We start from the raw sequence: 20,317 nt of genomic DNA, 5'->3' as shown, positions 1-20,317 counted from the left end.
TAAATGTATTTTGTGACTCATGGTAGTTGTAAGAGTCTGGTAATAAAACTAAGGGTTCAGGCTGGAAAGCTCCACAGACTAGTCCTCGATCGCCTCACCTTGGTTCTGGAGGTCCCTGGAAACCTTTAGAAGCTAGTGGGCGGAGATAAAGAGGCTGGGTCTTTATCTTGATGGGAGTTTGGACCAATCTCCAGGCAGGAGGCCTGGCAGGGTGGCTGAACCAGACCATAAATATGGTGGAGCCTGAGCAGCAGGGGGAGTCAGGTGGAAGATAGAGTGCTGAGGTTTCTGTCATGTTGCCTGGGAGGGGACCCCCAGGGATGGGGGGGGGCGCTCTGTCCCCAGGCTGGGAACTGACAAAAGGAAGGAGAGGAAGCCTATGAGAGGAGTCTCCATTACCTTTGGACATCCAGAATGGCATTGTAAGATCTGATCAGTTGGAGGCTTGAACAGGAGTTTGCCCAGTGCAGCGGGGAGCAAAGGTCAGTGCGAGAGTACCTCAGCACACCCAGGGGCATACAAGGGGAAAGACTGCCAGACTTAGCATACTTTTCAAAAGACAGCTTTGTGCTAACTCCTAACTCCTGATCCTTTGTCCTGGGGAGTTCTTCAGAGCAGCCAAGTGGGCTGGTAGTATCTGCAAGCGTCAGAACTGAGTGAAGTTCTACATAGGAAACAAGATACTTCTGCATATAGTTTGCAGCTTTGTGTTAATTCTTAAACGGGGACAGAGCTCCTGGTCCGTAAAGGATCTTGTCATTGTAATGGAAATTTGTAAGTTCTGTATATAAATGTATGCTATTTTGTATGTATTGCACTCTGCCCTCACTGTGCACATGGCACTAATAATGTTTTCAGTACATGTTTACATTCTTTCGAGTCCTGATTAGAATTAGCCTGCCTATGTAACGCCCCTTGTTATCATAAACGTACAATTGTAATATTAATGTGATACCTACGTAATCATGTGTATAAAAACCTTCAATTGCGTCATAATAAAGCAGAACAGTTATTTGGAAAGATGCGGAGTGTATCTTTTGTGTCTGTTCCCTACTGCAGTAGTTATTATTAATTTGGAACCACTAATCAATATGAGGATAGGAGTTGCCTATCTATAAAATGTCCTGGTCATCATTGATTCATAGAGACTGCGTTTTATTCCAGAGGGAGTACAGTCCATACATAAATTGGACTCATGTGGGCTGGCATGTAATTGCCAACATCCCTTGGTATACCAAACAAAATAATACCTCAAGATTTAGGGATTTTAAAGGCAATGTAAACAGATAATTTTATTAAAAAATAAATATTTTATTGATACAAAAATATCTAAAATTAATGATCATATGGATCCAAACAAGTTGATTAAAGTTGATACATAAAAATACATAAAGTGACACAAGATGACATCAGAAAGTAGCAAATACAGCTAAGTTCAACAAAGAGATACATTACATAGCTCTAGGTGATACATAGTTGCAAAGTCCGACGCATTTTGAAAGTACATAACATTCTTCATCAGGGACATATAGCAACTTTCTGAAAATACAAACATGATATCAATACAGATTTTCAAAACATTATTAAGCATGTCCGAGGCGCCAGTCAAGAAACACTTACGTATTCTGATGTTCAGATGGAAAAAAAAAACACACTTACAAGGAGCCAATGTGGATGTGCTCCAGCTGGATCAATATAAAGCAAAAATGAGCGGTCTCCCCCAGAGAGAGTGATCACCTTGTCATTGAACCAAAAGTCCTCAATGCACACAGTGGAGCTGACATCCCCAGGGCTCCTGGCATCCTCCTTATATATCCCCAGTAATCAAAAACCTGACGTCACGCGAACCTGGCCGCTGCGTCATTGATTCCACATAAGAACCGAGAAATAATCTCGAGGCTGGCCAGGGAGAAAAGTAACATCCTGTATAATGGAGCAAAAATATCACTATACCCTGACTTCTCTGCGGAAGTACTTCGCAAGCGTTCTATATTCAATGATGTCAAGGAGCGGCTCCATCGTCTACAACTCTCCTATGCCATGTTGTATCCGGCCAAACCTGCAGACAACCAATCCCATTACTTTGAATCAGCCACTGAGGCAGCTCCCTGACTGGATTGTAACAAGAACAGCCTGCGCCACCGTCAAGCAGCTGGAGAAGAGGATTGATCCCTCAAGGGGGAACCAGTGCCCCCATTTCAACGCCAGTTGGAGCTGGATTGGATATTTCCACCTACTCCTAATTATCCAGGCTGGGGAGCCATTAGTTACATTAATGAAAAGCAAGAGGTTTATGAAGAGTTTTCTATCTACTTATTACCTACAATATGTGTGTTCACCAAATTGAATATATCCCTGCAGTGGCAGGTTGTTTTTCTTTGTTCCGGTTTTTCTTTTTGCTGAGATCACATTTGGAATAGCCAAGAATGGCTCTGCAATCGGTCAGTTCTTTTTGATTATTCTATCACTGAAGAGGTACTTTACTCAGTCTTTATGGCACAGTTGCGCTTCTCAGTTTGTATCTTTTGTTTTGACTTTCTACAGGATTTTGTGATCGTAAGTGCTTTATTTTTACAGTCCTTTATCTGGATTTACAACTCACTTGTACTCCATCTACCTTGGTGCCTTTGGGTGGATCTCATTGGCCTAAACGATCGACAGGCGACATGATGGTCAGATGACAGCCCCGCAGCCCCTTGTTGATCTGCTTCACAACAAGTATTTCACAATGATGCCTAATGTCGATACCTATTGTATCATGGAATGGTAGAAGTGTGATCAATCCTTTAAAACGCACTATGATATCCATATGCTTCCAAAAGTTCCACCCTGCCATAGTGGGCTTACAAGAAACCCATCAGATTATGGAGACACAATGCCTGCAATACTCCTGGGTGTGCAAAGTGTATCATTCTACTCACACCTCTTATTCCTGGGGTGTCAGTGTTTTGATAGACTGGTCACTGATATTCCAGGACTTGGACTCTCAAGTGTTTATTCTTTGTAAATTGTATAGCTTGACCTTGGTTCTAGCCTTTGTGTATATCCTGCCCCCATTTTTGAGAGATGTGCTGCAAATTCTGATGACTTATCTGACTGACAAACCAGATCTCCTGTTATTAATAATGGGAGACTTCAATTGCTATCTTGATCTTCTCCTAGATCGTCATCTCCCATTGTCTCACCATGGAGGGACGAGGAGTACGCTTCTGGGTAGATTTCTGTCTGGGGTTGATCTGCTGGATTTGTGGTAGACATGTGCAGTTCATTTCTTTACGAATTAAAATTCGGATGAATTTTCGTTATTCGGAAATTCGGATGTTTTCGAATTAGAATAGTACCGAATTTAAACGAATCCGAAATAACAAAATTCAAATTCGAAAACTTTTTGAATGCGAATAGTTTCCAATGAGAAGTACCGTATTTATCGGCGTATAACACGCGCCGGCGTATAACACGCACCCCAAGTTTAGGAGAGAATTTTAAGGAAAAAAACTTTTAGGAGGGAAGTTTAAGGAAAAGAAACTTACATTAAAATGCCCATCAATGCAGCCTCATCAGTGTTCATCTGCAGCCTTGTTAGTGTCATTGCAGCCTTTTCAGTGTCAGTGCAGCCTTGTCAGTGCAGCTTTGCCCCAGTGCAGCCTTGTCAGTGCAGCCTTCTCCCCAGTGCAGCCTTCTCCCCAGTGCAGCCTTGTCCCCAGTGCAGCCTTGTCCCCAGTGCAGCCTTGTCCCCAGTGCAGCCTTGTCCACAGAGCAGCCTTGTCCACAGAGCAGCCTTGTCCCCAGAGCAGCCTTGTCCCCAGTGTCCCTGCAGTCTTGTCCCCGCCGCCGCCGCCGCCATACACATGCTAGTACTTTTAAATATGGCGCCGCGGAGTTCGGAGGGACTCGGGGCCGGCGGAAGTGAACGAACGCCTCCGAGATACACATAGCCGAGGGTCCTCGGCTCTTTCCGGCACCGCTCACAGTCCCGCCAGTCCCGCCCTATGATGGACATAACACAGGTCCAATGGCGGGACTGGACGTGACTGTGAGCGGCGCCGGAAAGAGCCGAATACACTCGACTATGTGTATCTCGGCTCTGTGATTTCGGCAGCGCTCGTACAGCACCGCCGAGTCCTTCCGAACTTCGCGGCACCATATTTCAAACTACTCGCTATGTGAATGTTCACATAGCGATAGCGGGGATCGGCGTATAACACGCACCCATGACTTTCCCCTGATTTTAAGGGGAAAAAAGTGTGTGTTATACGCCGATAAATACGGTAAATAGAATAGAAAATAAAGGAATAGAGTAGAAAAAAAAATCTATTCCTTTTATTTTCTATTCTATTTTATTCTTTTTGGAAATTGAAAAACTTCAAATCTATTTGAAAATGAAAAAACAAAACGAATCCTGAAAATGAATGAAACAAATTTAACTAAACTAATTTATGTAAATAACAAATCGAAATGAAACAAATTTTTTTCGTTCTGCACATGTCTAATCTGTGGAGCTTTAAATTTCCTACCACTAAATTGTTCTCACGTTCGGCACCACGTACCTGTCTTTATCCCGTATAGATCTTTGTGTGGATAGTGCTATGCTTGGCCAGATCTCTAATATTATATATCATACTCGAGGAGTGTCAGACCATTCTCCACTGGTTGTGGAGCTTGCCGCTCGACCTCCGACAAACCTCCTCAGAGTGCCTTGAAAACTTAATGCCTACTGGCTAAAGCTGTTCCCCTCACACGACAGTATTGAGAGTCAGATCATTGCATTTTTTTTATGATCATGACTCCTCTTTGAAAATGGGAAACGTTAAAAAAAGTACTTAGGGGGATATTTATTGCTGAAATTCAGGCAGTAAAAAAGAGATCATCTGAACTCCTTTTCCATATGGAGGACCAGGTTAGACAGTTTGAACTAGCATATATTGTTCAGCCAACTGATTCCAGGGAGGCCTGGATGTTGGCCCAGGACTCTCTGGATCATCTGCAGGCCTCTACTGCGCAACGTAAGCGGTTCGTTAATAAAGCTGCATTTTTTGAAGTGGGGGAGAAGACTGGCTGCCTCCTGGCAAATATTGCTCAATCGCAGCATGCCTGTCCAGCCATAGGTGCTATCTAGAATAAATCCGGTAGGATTGTTAACTCACCAGAATTAATTGTGAAAAAGTTAACAGACATCTACGCTTCTCTTTATCAGCCACAAAGGTTGCATTCCTTAGAGGCCCTTTCTCACTATATTCAGGGAATTTCCCTCCCTACCCTGACAGCAGCCCAGAGGGCAAAATGGGATGCTCTTATTACTCTGGCAGAGTTACAGAGGGCAGCCAGCTCTTTTCCTATTGTAATGCCGTGTACACACAAGCGGAATGTCCAACAGACAAAAATTCTGACGGACCTAGAAAGAGAACAGGTTCTAAATTTTTCCGACGGAACCAATTCCTATTGGGAAAACTGCTCTTTTGTATGCTGTTTCGACGTACCAAAAACGATGCATGCTCTGAAGCGAGTACGAGACGGAAGCTATTGGCTACTGGCTATTGAACTTCCGTTTTCTAGTCCTGTCCTACGTGTTGTACGTCACCGCGTTCTGGACGGTCGGAATTTAGTGTGACCATGTGTATGCAAGACAGCTTGCGCGGAATTCCATCGGAACTCCGTCGGAAAAACTTTCAGAGTTTTTCTGACCGGGAAAACCGGTCGTGTGTACAGGGCATTAGGCCCCTGGTGATGATGGCATCCCGATGGAAGTTTGTTAGGTATGGAGAGTTAATCTTACCCCATATACTAAAGGTGTTTAGACCCCTCTCACACTGGGGCTGCAGGCGCGCTCACAGTAAAGCGGCGCTCATTTTAGCGGCGCTTCAGCGCTGTTTAATCTGCACTTTTGCGCTGATTTTCGCCTGCTAGCGGGCCGTTTTTAACCCAAAAAAAGGGCTAAAAACTCCCATTTGGCGGTGCTTTCGAAACGCTTTTAAAGGTGATTTGAAAGCACTGCCCGTTCATTCCAATGGGCAGGGGCGTTTTCGGAGCGCTGTATACAGCGTTCCTAACCCGCCCCAAAGATTCCGCTTGCAGGACTTTTTTTTTTCCGTCCCGCAAGTGCACTACCCCAGTGTGAAAAGGCTCACTGGAAAGAATGAGGGGCGTTTTTCAGGCGCTTAGCAGAGGCTATTTCTAGTGCTAAAGCGCCTGAAAACTGCCCCAGTGTGAAAGGAGTTTTAATGCCTCACATTTTGATCCATGTCACAAGCTCTGGTGGTACTTTTTTGGTGGCTAGATGGAGGAGTGTAGTGGCACAGACGCCGGGCGGTTCTCCACCCAGCCAAGGACGCCTTCCTCCACCAGTGCACGCCCACGTGACGCCGGTGGGCGTGTGATGGCCCTGCCCTTATAAGCTTCACCCAGGGATGTCAGATTCACTCTGGTGTGTCGTTGCTCACTTCGGTTCACTACATGAATCACCTTGGATCCCTGGACGCTATGAACTGATCACTGTCTAATTAGTAATTAGAATTCACCTCTAGTTTCCACTGCACTGTTATTGCTTTATTCAACCTTTCATGGTGATGCGTTTATATCCTTATCACTTTTCACACCTTTCTATTCAACCTCTTCTGGTGATGCGTTTATATCCTCATCACTTTTCACTTCTTACACCTCGGCTACCACCAATACTTTTTAGTACTTCAATCCCCCTGTTCTTTACCAAGCACAGGACACTTTGCACATGTCATACTATAACTATATAAAATATATATACACACACATACCGTATATACTCGAGTATAAGCCGAGGCACCTAATTTTACCACAAAAAACTGGGAAAACTTATTGACTAGAGTATAAGCCTAGGGTGAGAAATGCGCAGCTACTGTAAGTGGAAAAGAGGGTCAACAATGCCCATTTGCAGCCTCGCTGTGCCCATTTGCCATAGGTCCCCTGAACTTCAAACTCGGTAGTTAAGGGTTCCTAGATGCCCCCTAGCTGCAGCCAAAATTTGGGGACTCTGGACCCAAAGGGTCCCGAAATGACATTGCTGCAGATGGACACAGTTGACCAAATTTGGGGCCCCGTATCTCGGGACTACTTGGTGATAGGAACCCCACATTTAGTTTGCAAACTAGCACTATAACATATCCAAAGCTGGGGTTCCTAGCACCAAGTGGCCCAGAGATACGGGGCCCCAAATTTGGTTTCATAAATGTCAAGCACTTTTCTGCAGCAGAGAATGACATTTTCCGAACCGACTTTGGGGCCCCGTATCTCGGGGCCACTTGGTGCTAGGAACCCCAGCTTTGGATATGTTGTAGTGCTAGTTCCACTGGGTGTGCACCAGTTTCTAGCACCAAGTGGCCCCGACATACGGGGCCCCAAAGTCGGTTCGGAAAATGTCATTCTCTGCTGCAGAAAAGATTTTTTCAGAAGTCCTTCATTGACGGTCTCAGCAATTATGGTCACTCTGACTATTTCAATTTCTTGAACTCTGTCTACCCTGGATGATTTTCTTGCTGGACAGCAGGCTACTCACACCACCTCAGCTCCCATTTGAGATGCCCCCCTTGGGTGTCCCCGATCTACATTGCCACACTTTTATTACATAGTCAACCTTGTAAGTATGGTAGAGCGTGGGTTTTATACTTGGTTTTATTTTATTTTATTTTTTATGATTTTTCTTTTTTCCTTGGGTAGGATCAGACCATGCAGCAACTCCTTCTATTATATTTTAGTGAACTCACGCGCAGGCTCCTGAAGAGTGGATCAATCCACAAAATGCATAGAGCTATTGTATACCGTGTCCCTATGATTCAATTGATATCTGTAAGTATATATAATTAAGTGTTCTTGCATAGCAAGACCACTTACTGTTATCTCACATATATATTATTATTCTTATTATAGCCAATTTTACCACCCTAACTTCTCCCACAGTTTTTACACTACATAGCCAAGTAATATACCGAAACATGCGGATTGTTCCCGATTGGTGTGCTATTACTTTGTGGAACGTTTCGCCGAATGGTTCACGAAATATCGTCGTTTCTGCAGTGAAAATGGTCCCATAGGAATGAATAGCGAAATGTTCAAAACTAGAGTGGGAGGTGACAAAAGCTGACAACCCCATGATCAGCCAAAACATTATGACCACCCCATGATCAGCCAAAACATTATGACCGCCCCATGAAAAAAAAAAATATTTAAAAAAAAAAAAAAATCATTTAAAAAAAAAAAAAAAATCATTTTTGAAAAAAAATAAAAATTCATTTTTGAAAAAAATAAAAATTCATTTTTGAAAAAAAAAATCATTTTTGAAAAAAAAAATCATAATTTTTGAAAAAAAAATTCATAATTTTTGAAAAAAAAATTTTTTTTTGAATAAAATGTTCAGCTCTTTCAGCTAATGATGGGACTTCGTCAACTTTTTTACTATATACTTTTTAAAATATTAAGCTTTTTAACACTTTTCACAGTAACTCCAGCCACTCCAACCACACACCAGTTACTCAAGCCACTCCACCCAGTTACTCCGCCCACTCCAGTTGTAGAGGCAAGAACACTTTTCACAATTTCCCCAGAAATTGTAGCTTTTCTAGTTTTTGATATTATTCATCTATAATCATGTGGCAACCCGTCTACATTGTATGTATAGATATACATTTTTATGAATGGTACCAGTTATTATAATTGTATTGGATATACACTTACGCATGATTATGCATTTGTATGTTAATTTATATAATAAACTGAATTCTTTATACCTACCTGCTTCATTCAAAGTCCCAATCCCCTTTCCCCTCATTTTTTGACTCATCTGGAATATGCAGTTCAGTTTTGGGCACCAGTTCACAAAAAGCTTATCGGGGAACTGAAGAAAGTGCAGAGAAGAGCAACCAAACTGATAAGAGGCATGGAGGAGCTCAGCTATGAGGAAAGATTAGAGGAACTGAATTTATTCTGTCTTGAGAAGAGGAGATTAAGGGGGGATATGATCAACATGTACAAATATAAAAGGGGTCCATATACTGAACTTGGTGTTGAGTTATTCACTTTACGGTCAACACAGAGGACAAGGGGGCACTCTTTACACCTAGAGGAAAAAAGATTTTCTCTCCAAATATGGAAAGATTTATTCACAGTAAGAGCTGTGAAAATGTGCAACAGACCGCCTCCAGAGGTGGTTCTGGCCAACTCAGTAGATTGCTTTAAGAAAGTCCTGGATTCTTTCCTAAATGTACATAATATAACTGGGTACTGACATTTATAGGTAAAGTTTATCCAGGGAAAATCTGATTGCCTCTGGGGGGATCAGGAAGGAATTTTTTTCCCCTGCTGTAGAAAATTGGATCATGCTTTGCTGGGGTTTTTCGCCTTCCTCTGGATAAACTGTGGGTATAGGATTGTGTATATGGGATTGTATGATATTTATTCATTTATTTATTTTTATGGTTGAACTAGATGGACTTGTGTCTTTTTTTAACCTGACTAACTATGTAACCATGTAAAGCCGCATGTCAGCTTCATGCACAGATGTCTCCAAAAAATAGTGCAGGAACTACTTTTTCAAATCAATGCAGCACCGCAAAGCCGGCATTGCACTGATTTGAACAGTGAGATTGCCGGCAATAGGGTGCAACTTGTCATGCAATTTGAGCTGTCAAACCGCATGACAAGTCGCTTCAATATGAACGAGGGCTTAGACATCTATCACGCAGGCATTTGCACATGAATACATCAGATACAGCAGGTACATCTATATGAACTCATAGGACAGATGTTTAACCCCTTTATGCCAACGTAACACATATGCGGCCTCACAGAACTGCGCTTTATCTGGGGGGCCGCATATATATGTGTTTCTCCCTTTGTGCTGAGAGAGCATCGCACATCATGCTTCCAGCATCCACCCAGCAAAGAGACTCACCGATCCCCACATAATGAATATTGGCAGGTTATGGTTGGCAAGTGACACTGCATCTGGGCAGGCCGCGGGTGACAAGTGACACACTGCATGGAGTGGCAAGTGACACGCTTCACCTGGCGAGTGGCAAGTGACACACTGCACCTGGCGGGTGGCAAGTGACACGCTGCACCTGGCGGGTGGCAAGTGACACGCTGCACCTGGCGGGTGGCAAGTGACACTCTGCACCTGGCGGGTGGCAAGTGGCACACTGCACCTGGTGAGTGGCAAGTGACACTCTGCACCTGGCGGGTGGGAAGTGACACGCTGCACCTGGCGAGTGGCAAGTGACGTTGGCAAGTGACACGCTGCACCTGGTCACAGGCTCGCAAGTGACACAATGCACCTGGTGGCAGGTGACGGTGGCAAGTGACACGTGCACCTGGTGGCAGGCGACGGTGGCAAGTGACACAATGCACCTGGTGGCAGGTGACGGTGGCAAGTGACACAATGCACCTGGTGGCAGGCGACGGTGGCAAGTGACAAGCTGCATATGGTGGCAAGCAATGATTGCAAGCTGCATCTGGTTGCAAGTGACAAGCTCAGGCTTCCCACTGATTCTGCATTATGGTGAGTTTGTGATAATGATAATGACTGAGCGCCTCCCCTTCATGACATTGTTGAAAAGGGGCGCCCCCTCCTAAAAAAGTTCTGCGGACGCCCATGTATGTACGGTTTTGCTAACACATTTCAAAGTTGCAAAATTCTGCTAAGGCATTTAGATTTGTTTTACCCTTAGATGTGAAGGGGTTAAATTGATTAAAATATATATATAACGAGTTCTATGTATGTGGTTGCAGGGTGCAGTTTTTCACCAACTGTGATTTTCTGTAAAAACAGTATGGCTTAGTTGGAATGTCAGAGTGTCCAATCACTTATAGAGTGTGTCCTATGGCTCATTGAACTGAGCATGCTTTGTATTTATGTAGTATACCTTTCATCCAGCTAACTGTTCTATCTCTAGCTATTTCCTTATAAAGCCATTAGCACATTCCTTCTAGAAAGCTCCTATTTCGTAAACATGCCTTTCGCTGTTCATCAGAAAGAACATATTGTTATCAAGGCCTGTATATAACTTTACATTTATTAAAATGATTAAGATCGGCTGCATTGAATACTACCTGTCATTTTTTAACAAAGTTTCCTTGATTGTGAAATCTGGTGGTTTTACAGAGAAAACCATGTGAATGGTAAAAAATGGCGTGCGCTTTGTTCTTTTCATTTAGTTGTGCTGTTCTTTCCTACCGCCATATCCAAAAACAAGTGCTAGCATGCCTCATAGTGCAGATCAATGGATACTTAACATATTTACTGGTTCATTATGGAGAACACACCTAAAGAAAGATGTCAAATATAGGAACATTAAACAGACTTTGACCACTGTGTAATTATTAAGTAATTTATTACTGCTGGGGTATGCAAGACTGATGATGTGCTTAAACAGTTGTAGACAAAGAGCTATGGTCATGGGACTTTGAGTGAGTCACTAAATCAGGTAAAGGTACAGACAGCATATGAAATAAAAATAGATTATACAAAACAAATACAAAATATTCTCAAAGAACATAATGCGATCATAAAAACAAATTCCATAAAAAGCTGACACACATAGAATTGATAAAAAAGATATTCACATATTCAATAGATACATGATGGCATAGATTAGCAGGTACATGGTAAATCTGGGTAAAAAAAAAATCAAGCTGTAGTGACAAAAAAGAACTCTACGCGTTTTGAGGATCCATCCTCTCATCAGGAGTACGATGTCAATAGTATCTATAAAAATGGATAGTACATAATGAATGTTAATGAAGGGGAAAAAATAAAATAAAAATTAAAGAATAAAAAGCAAAAGGTCTAACACTGAGGCGAGGGCATGCGAACCCAGCCCTGGGAACAGCCGATAAGCAGAGACCATGTTTGAATGATGATGTAGGTGAAAAATGAGAAACAAATAGGAATCCACACCACTCAATACAACCCCAGATTGTGCCGTCAAATTACGTCACGAGCAGGGTGCACGGGCATGGCGCCGATGCGTGGGTGCACACTGCCTTCCCACACTCCAGATAGTAATGGAGAGGGGAGGTGCTGCCGTGCATCGCAACCCCTGGAAAAGACAAGAAATAGACAACCCCCCCACCACTGGGCCATCGGCTGACTGGTTAGCAAAAAAAGGGGGGAGGTTAGAATCAGCAAGCAGATTATGGAATGTGTATATGCAGATTTACCATGTACCTGCTTATCTATGCCATCATGTATCTATTGAATATGTAAATATCTTATTTATCAAATCAATGTATGTCAGCTTTCTATGGAATTCGTTTTTATGATCACATTATGTACTCTGAGAATATTTTTTGTTTGTATAATAAATGTATTTTTATTTCATATACTGTCTGTACCTTTACCTGATTTAGTGACCGGCCTCACTCAAAATCCCATGACCATAGCTCTTTGTATGCTTGCGTATTTACCGGGATGGAGGTCTGTCACTGTGGTTGTCAGCTCATACCTTTTTTTTGTTGGTGCTTAAACAGTTGTCTGAAATTTCGAACAGTTTTGCATTTAAAGCGTTTTAAACCCAAAACCGAAAATGTAATATATTGCAGCTAACCAAACCTTAGATGTGGTGGCTGCATTAGTTTTGTTTTTTTTCTCCCCTTTTTTCACCTAGTGATCTGGCCAGTAACACACCTCCTGTATTAGAGTGCCTCCACTCTGGATGAAGGAGTACAGGGGGCACTTTTGGACAGCAACATTGTTATTCTGGGGGAGGGGGGTGTAAGATGTACTAGCAGATTTATATACATTAACAAATTGAACCCAAACTCCAGTTCACACTGCAGCTACACAAGCAGGTTTTATTTATTTTTGGGGGTGGGGAGGATAAATGTTTTACATGAATAAAACCTGCAGTTCTGAGCCCTCTCCTCTCTGACCTGTCACTTGACTCAGAAGCCAGCAGAGGAAGTTTTCTATTCTACTTCCTTCACCGGCATCTGTGTACTAGTGCCGGCACCCACAGCAGGTGCCCCATATGTGTTGATTGGTGACCTGGGTGCTGACATCCTTTTACTGTGAGGATTATGGAGGCAACTTGTCTCCCCGCCTGTCAGACCTCTGTACACAAAGCAGATCTGATAGGCGGAGTTGCACAGATCAGATGGCAGTGGGCTGAAAAAAAAAGCTGGCTCTACCGAACAGAGCAGTGGATGCACCACTGCAATGCATCTGGTGAGAACTGTGGAAGGAAAGGGGGCCAGATATGCAATGACACAGCTGTGGAGAGGTTGGGGGTATTGTGCAGAGGTTAAACCTGGGGGGAAGTTGTGTGGAATTAGGAGAGAGCTGTGGGGGGAGCTGGGGGAGCAGAGGTGAAAGATGGGGGTTTGCAGAGGTTGAGAGCTGTGGATAGGGGTGTGCTGTATATGGGGGTGCAGAAGTGAAATTTGGAGGGGGCAGAGATAAATTATGTAATGATTGGTATGGTGTGCAAGGTGCAATGGTTAGGATTTTGTAACATACCTTGTGCACTGCTGATAAACTGATAGGGTAAATGGAATAGCTATTTATTTATCAAACATTTAGTTCTGATTATCAAAACATGTATTCTGATTAAGCAGATATACTTGATACAACTATGTTAGAAGTCGTATGATGTAACAGCTGTTTTGGTTGTGGTCAAATGCCATTCACACCTTCAGCTGTGAAAAGGTTTATCTCTGGCTTTCCCACAGAATTTGGGAAGTGACATGTATATCTTAATTGACCATCTGTTTAGCAATGTAAATGACCAACAAGTTAATCAGGACTTCAAAGAGACTTACAAGGTAGCCCCCACCTTTGTATAGAGTATAAAATGTACTTAGGCGCCCAGCCTCAGTCAGAACAATTATATTGAATGTCACCATGTGCTTACTGTATTGTTCTCCCTGCCTATGGCTAAAACTATAGGCTTGAATATTAAATACATCTTTTTGAATGTGGTTCAGCAGTCAAAATGTTATTGGAAACCCCTAAGTTCTGGGATTTCCCTATCAATTGGTCCTTCGCAGCCGGAAATGATAACTCTACAGACATCGCAAAGAAATGGAACACAAGCTGGGAATTCACTTCTGCTGGTGAAGGTAAGCTAACTTTTTGCTTACTGTGACTTCCCCTTGTGCTGTGCCTATTTCTGTAAGTTGGTGTCATGTAGAAGTACTCTTTCCAAGAACCTTGACTGTTGAATTTTGTTATTTTTACGTTTCTTTTTACTTTCCATACTATCTGTACTTATTACTGTCCTTGCAAGTGTGTGTTCTGTGTGAATGGTGTGCCCTATTTCAGGTGCAATGTGTGCTTAGCTAGGATTTCTGCATTTCCTGTGTCGGGGGACCAGCCAGGTCAAGAATTGGTCTTCGGACTCAAGGGATCATTCCATAGGCGTGCGCAGCCTATTGCATTAGGGTGTGCACCCTTAAGCTCAAACAGACATGCATGTGTATGTGCCTACATATATATGACCCCGGCACATTGATCTCCCTGCCGGCACACTTTTCTTATGGCACATAAAACACTTTTCTTATGGCAGAGCAGGTAAGAGGGAGATCTTTGCCATGTTCCTGCTGCTACACAGAGCGATAACACTAATGCGCATGGGGTGATTAGGGTGTGCCTGGGCACACCCGGCACACCCTGTGCGCACGCCTATGGATCATTCATAGGCTGTGGCTGATAAGGTACTATGTGTGGTAAGGCCCTGGTTTATTGCTGAGGGTGACGGCCTGCTTAAAAAAACAGCGCCTCTTGAAACCTTAGTACCAGTTTTGAAAGAAACTCTGTTTTCATTTTTTTCGTCTGCGTAGTTCTACAGGAAACTTCACAATAAGCAGAAGTACTATCTCTCCTATTCTGCACAGTGCCTATAAACTGATGTGGAAGACTTTAGGGAAGTAGAACTGTCAGATTCTATACTCTAGAGTTTTCTCCTATTGAGATTTTTTTTTGGTTACTGTACTGCACAATTTGTTGGAATGTGTGATGCTGTGTGTGTGTGTCCTGCATGAGTGGCTTGTCTAAGGGAGTGCTTTTTACATTTGTGAACTGTTTTAATCTGTCTGTGTGACCCCATTCAGTTTGTGTAACTGAACCCCTATTCAGTTGTGTGCCTGTCATATGTGCTGCCATGTATCTTGCATATAAGTGGACTGTTTCTATTTAGAAAGGAGTGTATTTTCACATCTTAAATCCAGAGTTTCCATTTTTTAGCAACTTCTGTGACTAAACCCCCCCCCGTTCAGTTGTGTGCCTGTCAGTCTGTGTGGCTGATTTGTGCAGTGTATAGTCTGGTATAGATCCTTGGCCGAGATTGGGGGCCAGATATACAGTTCCTGCTATTACTTAGGTTCACTGTGTCTGTGTGATGTGGGGACCTAGGAATAGATGAATTCTTAAGGAAATCTCACCACCGTGTGAGATGGGAAATTGTACCACCGAGTACACCCCAGATTGGGATCTGTGTGATCCCACCAGGAGCTCATTTGGGCTGTCTGTGTGACCCCATTCAGTTTGTGTAACTGAACCCCTATTAACAGGAGTAGCCGAGTCCCTCAAGGAATGGAATCAAAGCACACAGGGGTTTTGTACCACTAGAAGGCTAAAACAAATGACAAAAATGTTGAAAAAAGGAAATGAAAGAAACTTATTGTCCTGTATATGAATTTGAACCTAATAATAACATTTCTAAAAAACTGCAAGCACATTATACCTTACCACCCAGCGCACTTATAATGACCTAAGTAGACATATGGATTAGAGCCCATTGTAGATGAGTGATCTTATATAAAAAAAAAAATTTTAAAAAAGAGAGAGAAGGGAAAGTGCAGTTTTATTAGAGAAATATTTTTGTCTACAAGGTGTAGTTGGCTAAGTGTGAGAGTTATGTTTGTTGTATATATGTGTGTGAGATCCATGGATTGTTATGCCATGTTAGTTGTATTAATATGCCCAAAGTGCTGTATCAGCAAAACAGTTGATCCAAACCACGACTTTACCTACATGAAGTTTGCGTGTTCTCCCTGTGCCTGCATGGGTTTCCGCCGGGTACTCCTACACTTTGGAGAAATGTTGGGAGGTTAATTGGATCATGTCTAAATTGTCCCTAGTGTATGTATGAATGTGAGTTAGGGACCTTAGGATTGTAAGCTCCTTGAGGGTAGGGACTGATGAATGTGAAATAATAGTAACACAGTATGAATATGGGTGGCAGGATGATTTGTTTTGTGTTTGTTATGTATGTTTTAAAGTGATGGGACATTGCCACATGGACAATTACAGGTAACAAGTCAGTGGAATGTTGGTCATTGCAACTTTTAGAAGCAAGAAAAATATTTTGTCTGTAAAGTGTGACCTTAAAAAGACTAAAAATTGTATTTCTGACTTAAAAGAACAATTTGATCTATATAATTCGGGTATAAAAAAAAATTGACTTAGAATTGTAAAATCGTGTGCAATGTGTAGTCATTTTGCACTGTGGTCAATTTAATATGAAAAAGAAAACATAAAATATTATATTTACTTATTCTAAAAGAAAAGTTAATCTAAAAACTGTGAGCTGAAAGTCATTAATTTAAATACATGCTGGGGTGGCTAATCATGTGCTCATTGGATTCATACCCAATACACTTAATAAAATTTAAAAAAATTATTAAAGTAAAATGTTAAAAGATTAGTGACGTAGAAAAAAAAAACCTTTTTCACTGATGATTAAAGTTTAAAAATAAGGAATGGTGTTTTATAGTTTAAAGGAGCAATGAGCCCCCCCCCCCCCTTTTCTTTAACACAGGTTAAATTGCATGGCTTGTGTGTGTGTGAACAGCTGTATTGTCATGCAAATTGAGTGAGCTGAGTGAACTGTAAACGAAAAAAAAAAAGTAAAATACCTCCTAATAATGTATATTTATGTGTGTGTGTATTAATGGTAATCTTTGTTTCCATAGAAGAAACAGTTTTTGAAGAAGTTTTCCAATGTGCTCAGTATCGTGAAGTATAACTGTCTTGCAATCAGTAATAACAGTCTTTCTCCTATCACTTGCCTGGGGTTGTGGGTAGGGGGCGCAACTAAAATCTGGGGGGCGCAGTCCACCCCAGCACTTTGCAGGAAATTCTTCTCACTTCCTGTTTTGTCTATGGGACAGGAAGTGAAAGGAGATCTTCACAATGGGACGCAGATGACAGAAAAATATTTGACAGGGGTTATAGGTCTTCCTTGCTCTCCAAAATGAAACAAAAAAAACTATTTTGCCTTTAGTTTCACTCAGGGCTTTTTTTCAGCTGGAACTTGGTGGAACCAGTTCTGGCTCAGGTCCTCGGCTCCCTGTTCACCACAATTATTTGAAAACACAAAAGTCTGGCTTCTATGCTTACAAGTGACAGCTTGTTCAGCAACAGCTCCCACAAATCAGATCTCCTAAGTGGCTCCCACTGAGTGAAGGATGGAGACAAGGGAGATGCAGGTACCCGGGGTGCAGTGCAAATGCCAACATCACCACTGGATGATACCCCCGCAAGTGAGAGAGGTGGAGCCAACTACAGTAAGCGGGGAGGTACTAGAGCCGGCTGGGTGCTTCAGCTTAATACAGAAACAAAAATAAGACATGTGGAAGATGGTGGAGCTTTTAAGGAGATGGGGAGAAGATGTGGAAGAAGGCTGAATTCTGCACTCTTTGTGTAGCACACCTTTAAACCCTGCACTATTTATGTAGCACATCCTGAACTCTGCACTCTGTACATAATGCACTCCTGGTATTTAATGACCCTGTAAAGACCCTCCCACTGTTGTGAAATTTGACCACACCCACTATTTGACGCGGTTTGGAGGGTGTGTGTAAGGGGTGGGGGGGTGGTGATTGAGTTCCTGTACCTTTTTTCAGAGAAAAAAAAGCCCTGGTTTCACTCAACAAAAGTCCCTTGTATTGCTCTCAGCCTACTCCAAATTCCTTTTTTTTCCACCTGCTGTGACCTGACTTCCTGTTAGAGGGTGGCTACATTCATTCATTCTCCATGGTCCCGCTGTATACAGAAACCGTGCATCCCAGAGGACAATACAAGGAGACAGAAAACTACAGTAATGCCCTGTACACACGGGCGGACTTTTCAGCAACAAAGGTCTGACAGTCTTTCCGACAGACTTTCGACGGACTTCCGATGGACTTTCTAACGAACGGACTTGCCTACACATGATCAAACCATAGTCCGAAGGATTTGTACGTGATGACATACGACCGGACTAAAATAAGGAAGTTGATAGCCAGTAGCCAATAGCTGCCTAGCGTCGGTTTTCGTCCGTCGGACTAGCATACAGATGAGCAGATTTTTCGACCGGACTCGAGTCCGTCGGACAAATTTGAAACATGTTCCAAATCTAAAGTCCGTCAGATTTTCGACCGAAAAAGTCTGCTGCAGGTCCGATGGAGCCCACAAACAGTCGGATTGTCCACCGGATTCGGTCCGTCGAACCAGTCCGGTCGAAAAGTCCGGTCAAAAAGTCTTCTCATGTGTACGTGGCATAGGAAACATTTCATGAAAAATACATTACAGGGCCTTTACGTAGTATGTATATGGATTATATTTGGCGAATAAGGATATTGTTTAGTGTACCTTTAATTAGATGCAGTTTAAAAAACACCCAATTGAATTTCTAAGCACCATGCACCAAATAGATCCTGATAAAGGGAGATTGCAAACCTGAAGATCGTTTTGGTCTCTACCCCAATAAGGCCTCATTCAGACAGGCGTTGACACCCAGAGCCCCTTGTTTAGGCGGCTTTGACCGCCAAGTGATGTGTGCAGGCACCCCATTCATGGCTAATGGGACGCAGCAGCTGCACGGATACAGACACTCATCTCGATTTCAAAGCCGTGCGGGTGGGGTTGAGCAACTCCGAACACACACAATCTTATCTGTTCTAGCATACCCGTGCTGTGACTCAGCATGGGATCACTAAGAAAATACAACAAAAAAAATATGTATAAAATAACTTACTCCATAGTGAGCACCTTTAATCAGTATAAGATGAGTAGATTCTCTTAGCAAATCTCTCCTGGATCTCAATGCTGATGATGATGCCGAGATTGTAAATACAGCAAACAACACTGAACACAATACTGTAACAAGTTGCATTTATCAATTAAAAAGAAAATGTAAAAAGCCACAAAAATGTAATTGATGCTGCTGCGATAAAACATTTTAGCACGACTGGAGTCATTAAAGGATTATGCCAAAACGTAAATGCAGTATCGTAACAAAAACAAAAAAATGTCCAGGACATCCAATAAAATGTAAAACAGATTTTCTAATCCCATTGAAGTTACTTACCAGAAGGACACAACAAACAGCACCATCATAAACGTAGCTCCTATCACATACTGTCTGGATGGCAGCATTTTCTTCTTACAGTTGACAAATGACAATGACTTCCTGGGAAAGCTCCAGCTATTTTAATTCCAACGATGAGAGAACAACCTAGAAATTCAAGTGATCTATTTTATAAGAGGCAGCAGAAAAGAGATGTAAAGGGGAGTGTCCTAACCAATATATATAATTGGTAATGTACAGGATATAATGTGTAAAATGCAACAAAGATATCCTCTCATGGTGTCCTCTCTCATACTGATATCAGTAGCAGCCTGGCAGGCAGTATGAAGGGAGTGAACCTTTTGTATGTGTTCCTCCTCCATCTCTAACATTACAAGCACAGAGCACCAAGCTGCTACACAGGAAAACACAAAATATGACCCCTAGAAATGTTCCTATTGTTAATCCTAGAGACACGGAAAACTTTATGGAGAATAAATATATTTAATAATACTACAAACATACATCCCCCTTATCCATACGAGGAATTGGGAAGAAATATAATTAAAGTGACTGTAAAAAAAAAAAAAAAAACATTTAGTTTAAAATACAGGTGCATCTCAAAAAACTAGAATATCATTAAAAAGTTAATTTATTTCAGTAATTCAATTGAAAAAGTGAAACTCTTAGATAGATAGATAGATAGATAGATAGATAGATAGATAGATACTATATTTATTTTTTCACACAGAGTTATATATTTATTATATATATTTAGTTATATGTATTATTATTATTATTATTATTATATTATTATTTTTTTATTTTGATGATTATTGCTTACAGCTAGTGAAAACCCAAAATTCTGTATCTCAGAAAATTAGAATATTGTGAAAAAGAAGTTCAATATTGTAGACTCATGGAGTCACACTCTTATCAGTTAATTAACTCAAAACACCTAATGCCCTGTACACACGGTCGGATTTTCCGACGGAAAATGTGTGATAGGACCTTGTTGTCGGAAA

General features: G+C 41.9%; 1 protein-coding gene across 1 annotated transcript in view; it reads right to left on the bottom strand.

The window, feature by feature from the left end:
- LOC141103612 (histo-blood group ABO system transferase 2-like) overlaps window positions 1-19,642 on the bottom strand; it is a 107,243-nt gene extending 87,601 nt beyond the window's left edge. Inside the window, exon 1 of the mRNA XM_073593404.1 lies at window positions 19,314-19,642. Coding sequence (XP_073449505.1) covers window positions 19,314-19,381 — 68 coding nt within the window. The 5' untranslated portion in view covers window positions 19,382-19,642. The remainder of the gene's footprint in view (window positions 1-19,313) is intronic.
- Between the last annotated feature and the right edge of the window lie 675 nt (window positions 19,643-20,317).

The sequence above is a fragment of the Aquarana catesbeiana genome, linkage group LG07 (genome assembly GCF_042186555.1).
Source record: "Aquarana catesbeiana isolate 2022-GZ linkage group LG07, ASM4218655v1, whole genome shotgun sequence".
Classification (NCBI taxonomy): Eukaryota; Metazoa; Chordata; class Amphibia; order Anura; family Ranidae; genus Aquarana; species Aquarana catesbeiana.
This window is presented reverse-complemented; position numbering and strand designations above follow the sequence as displayed.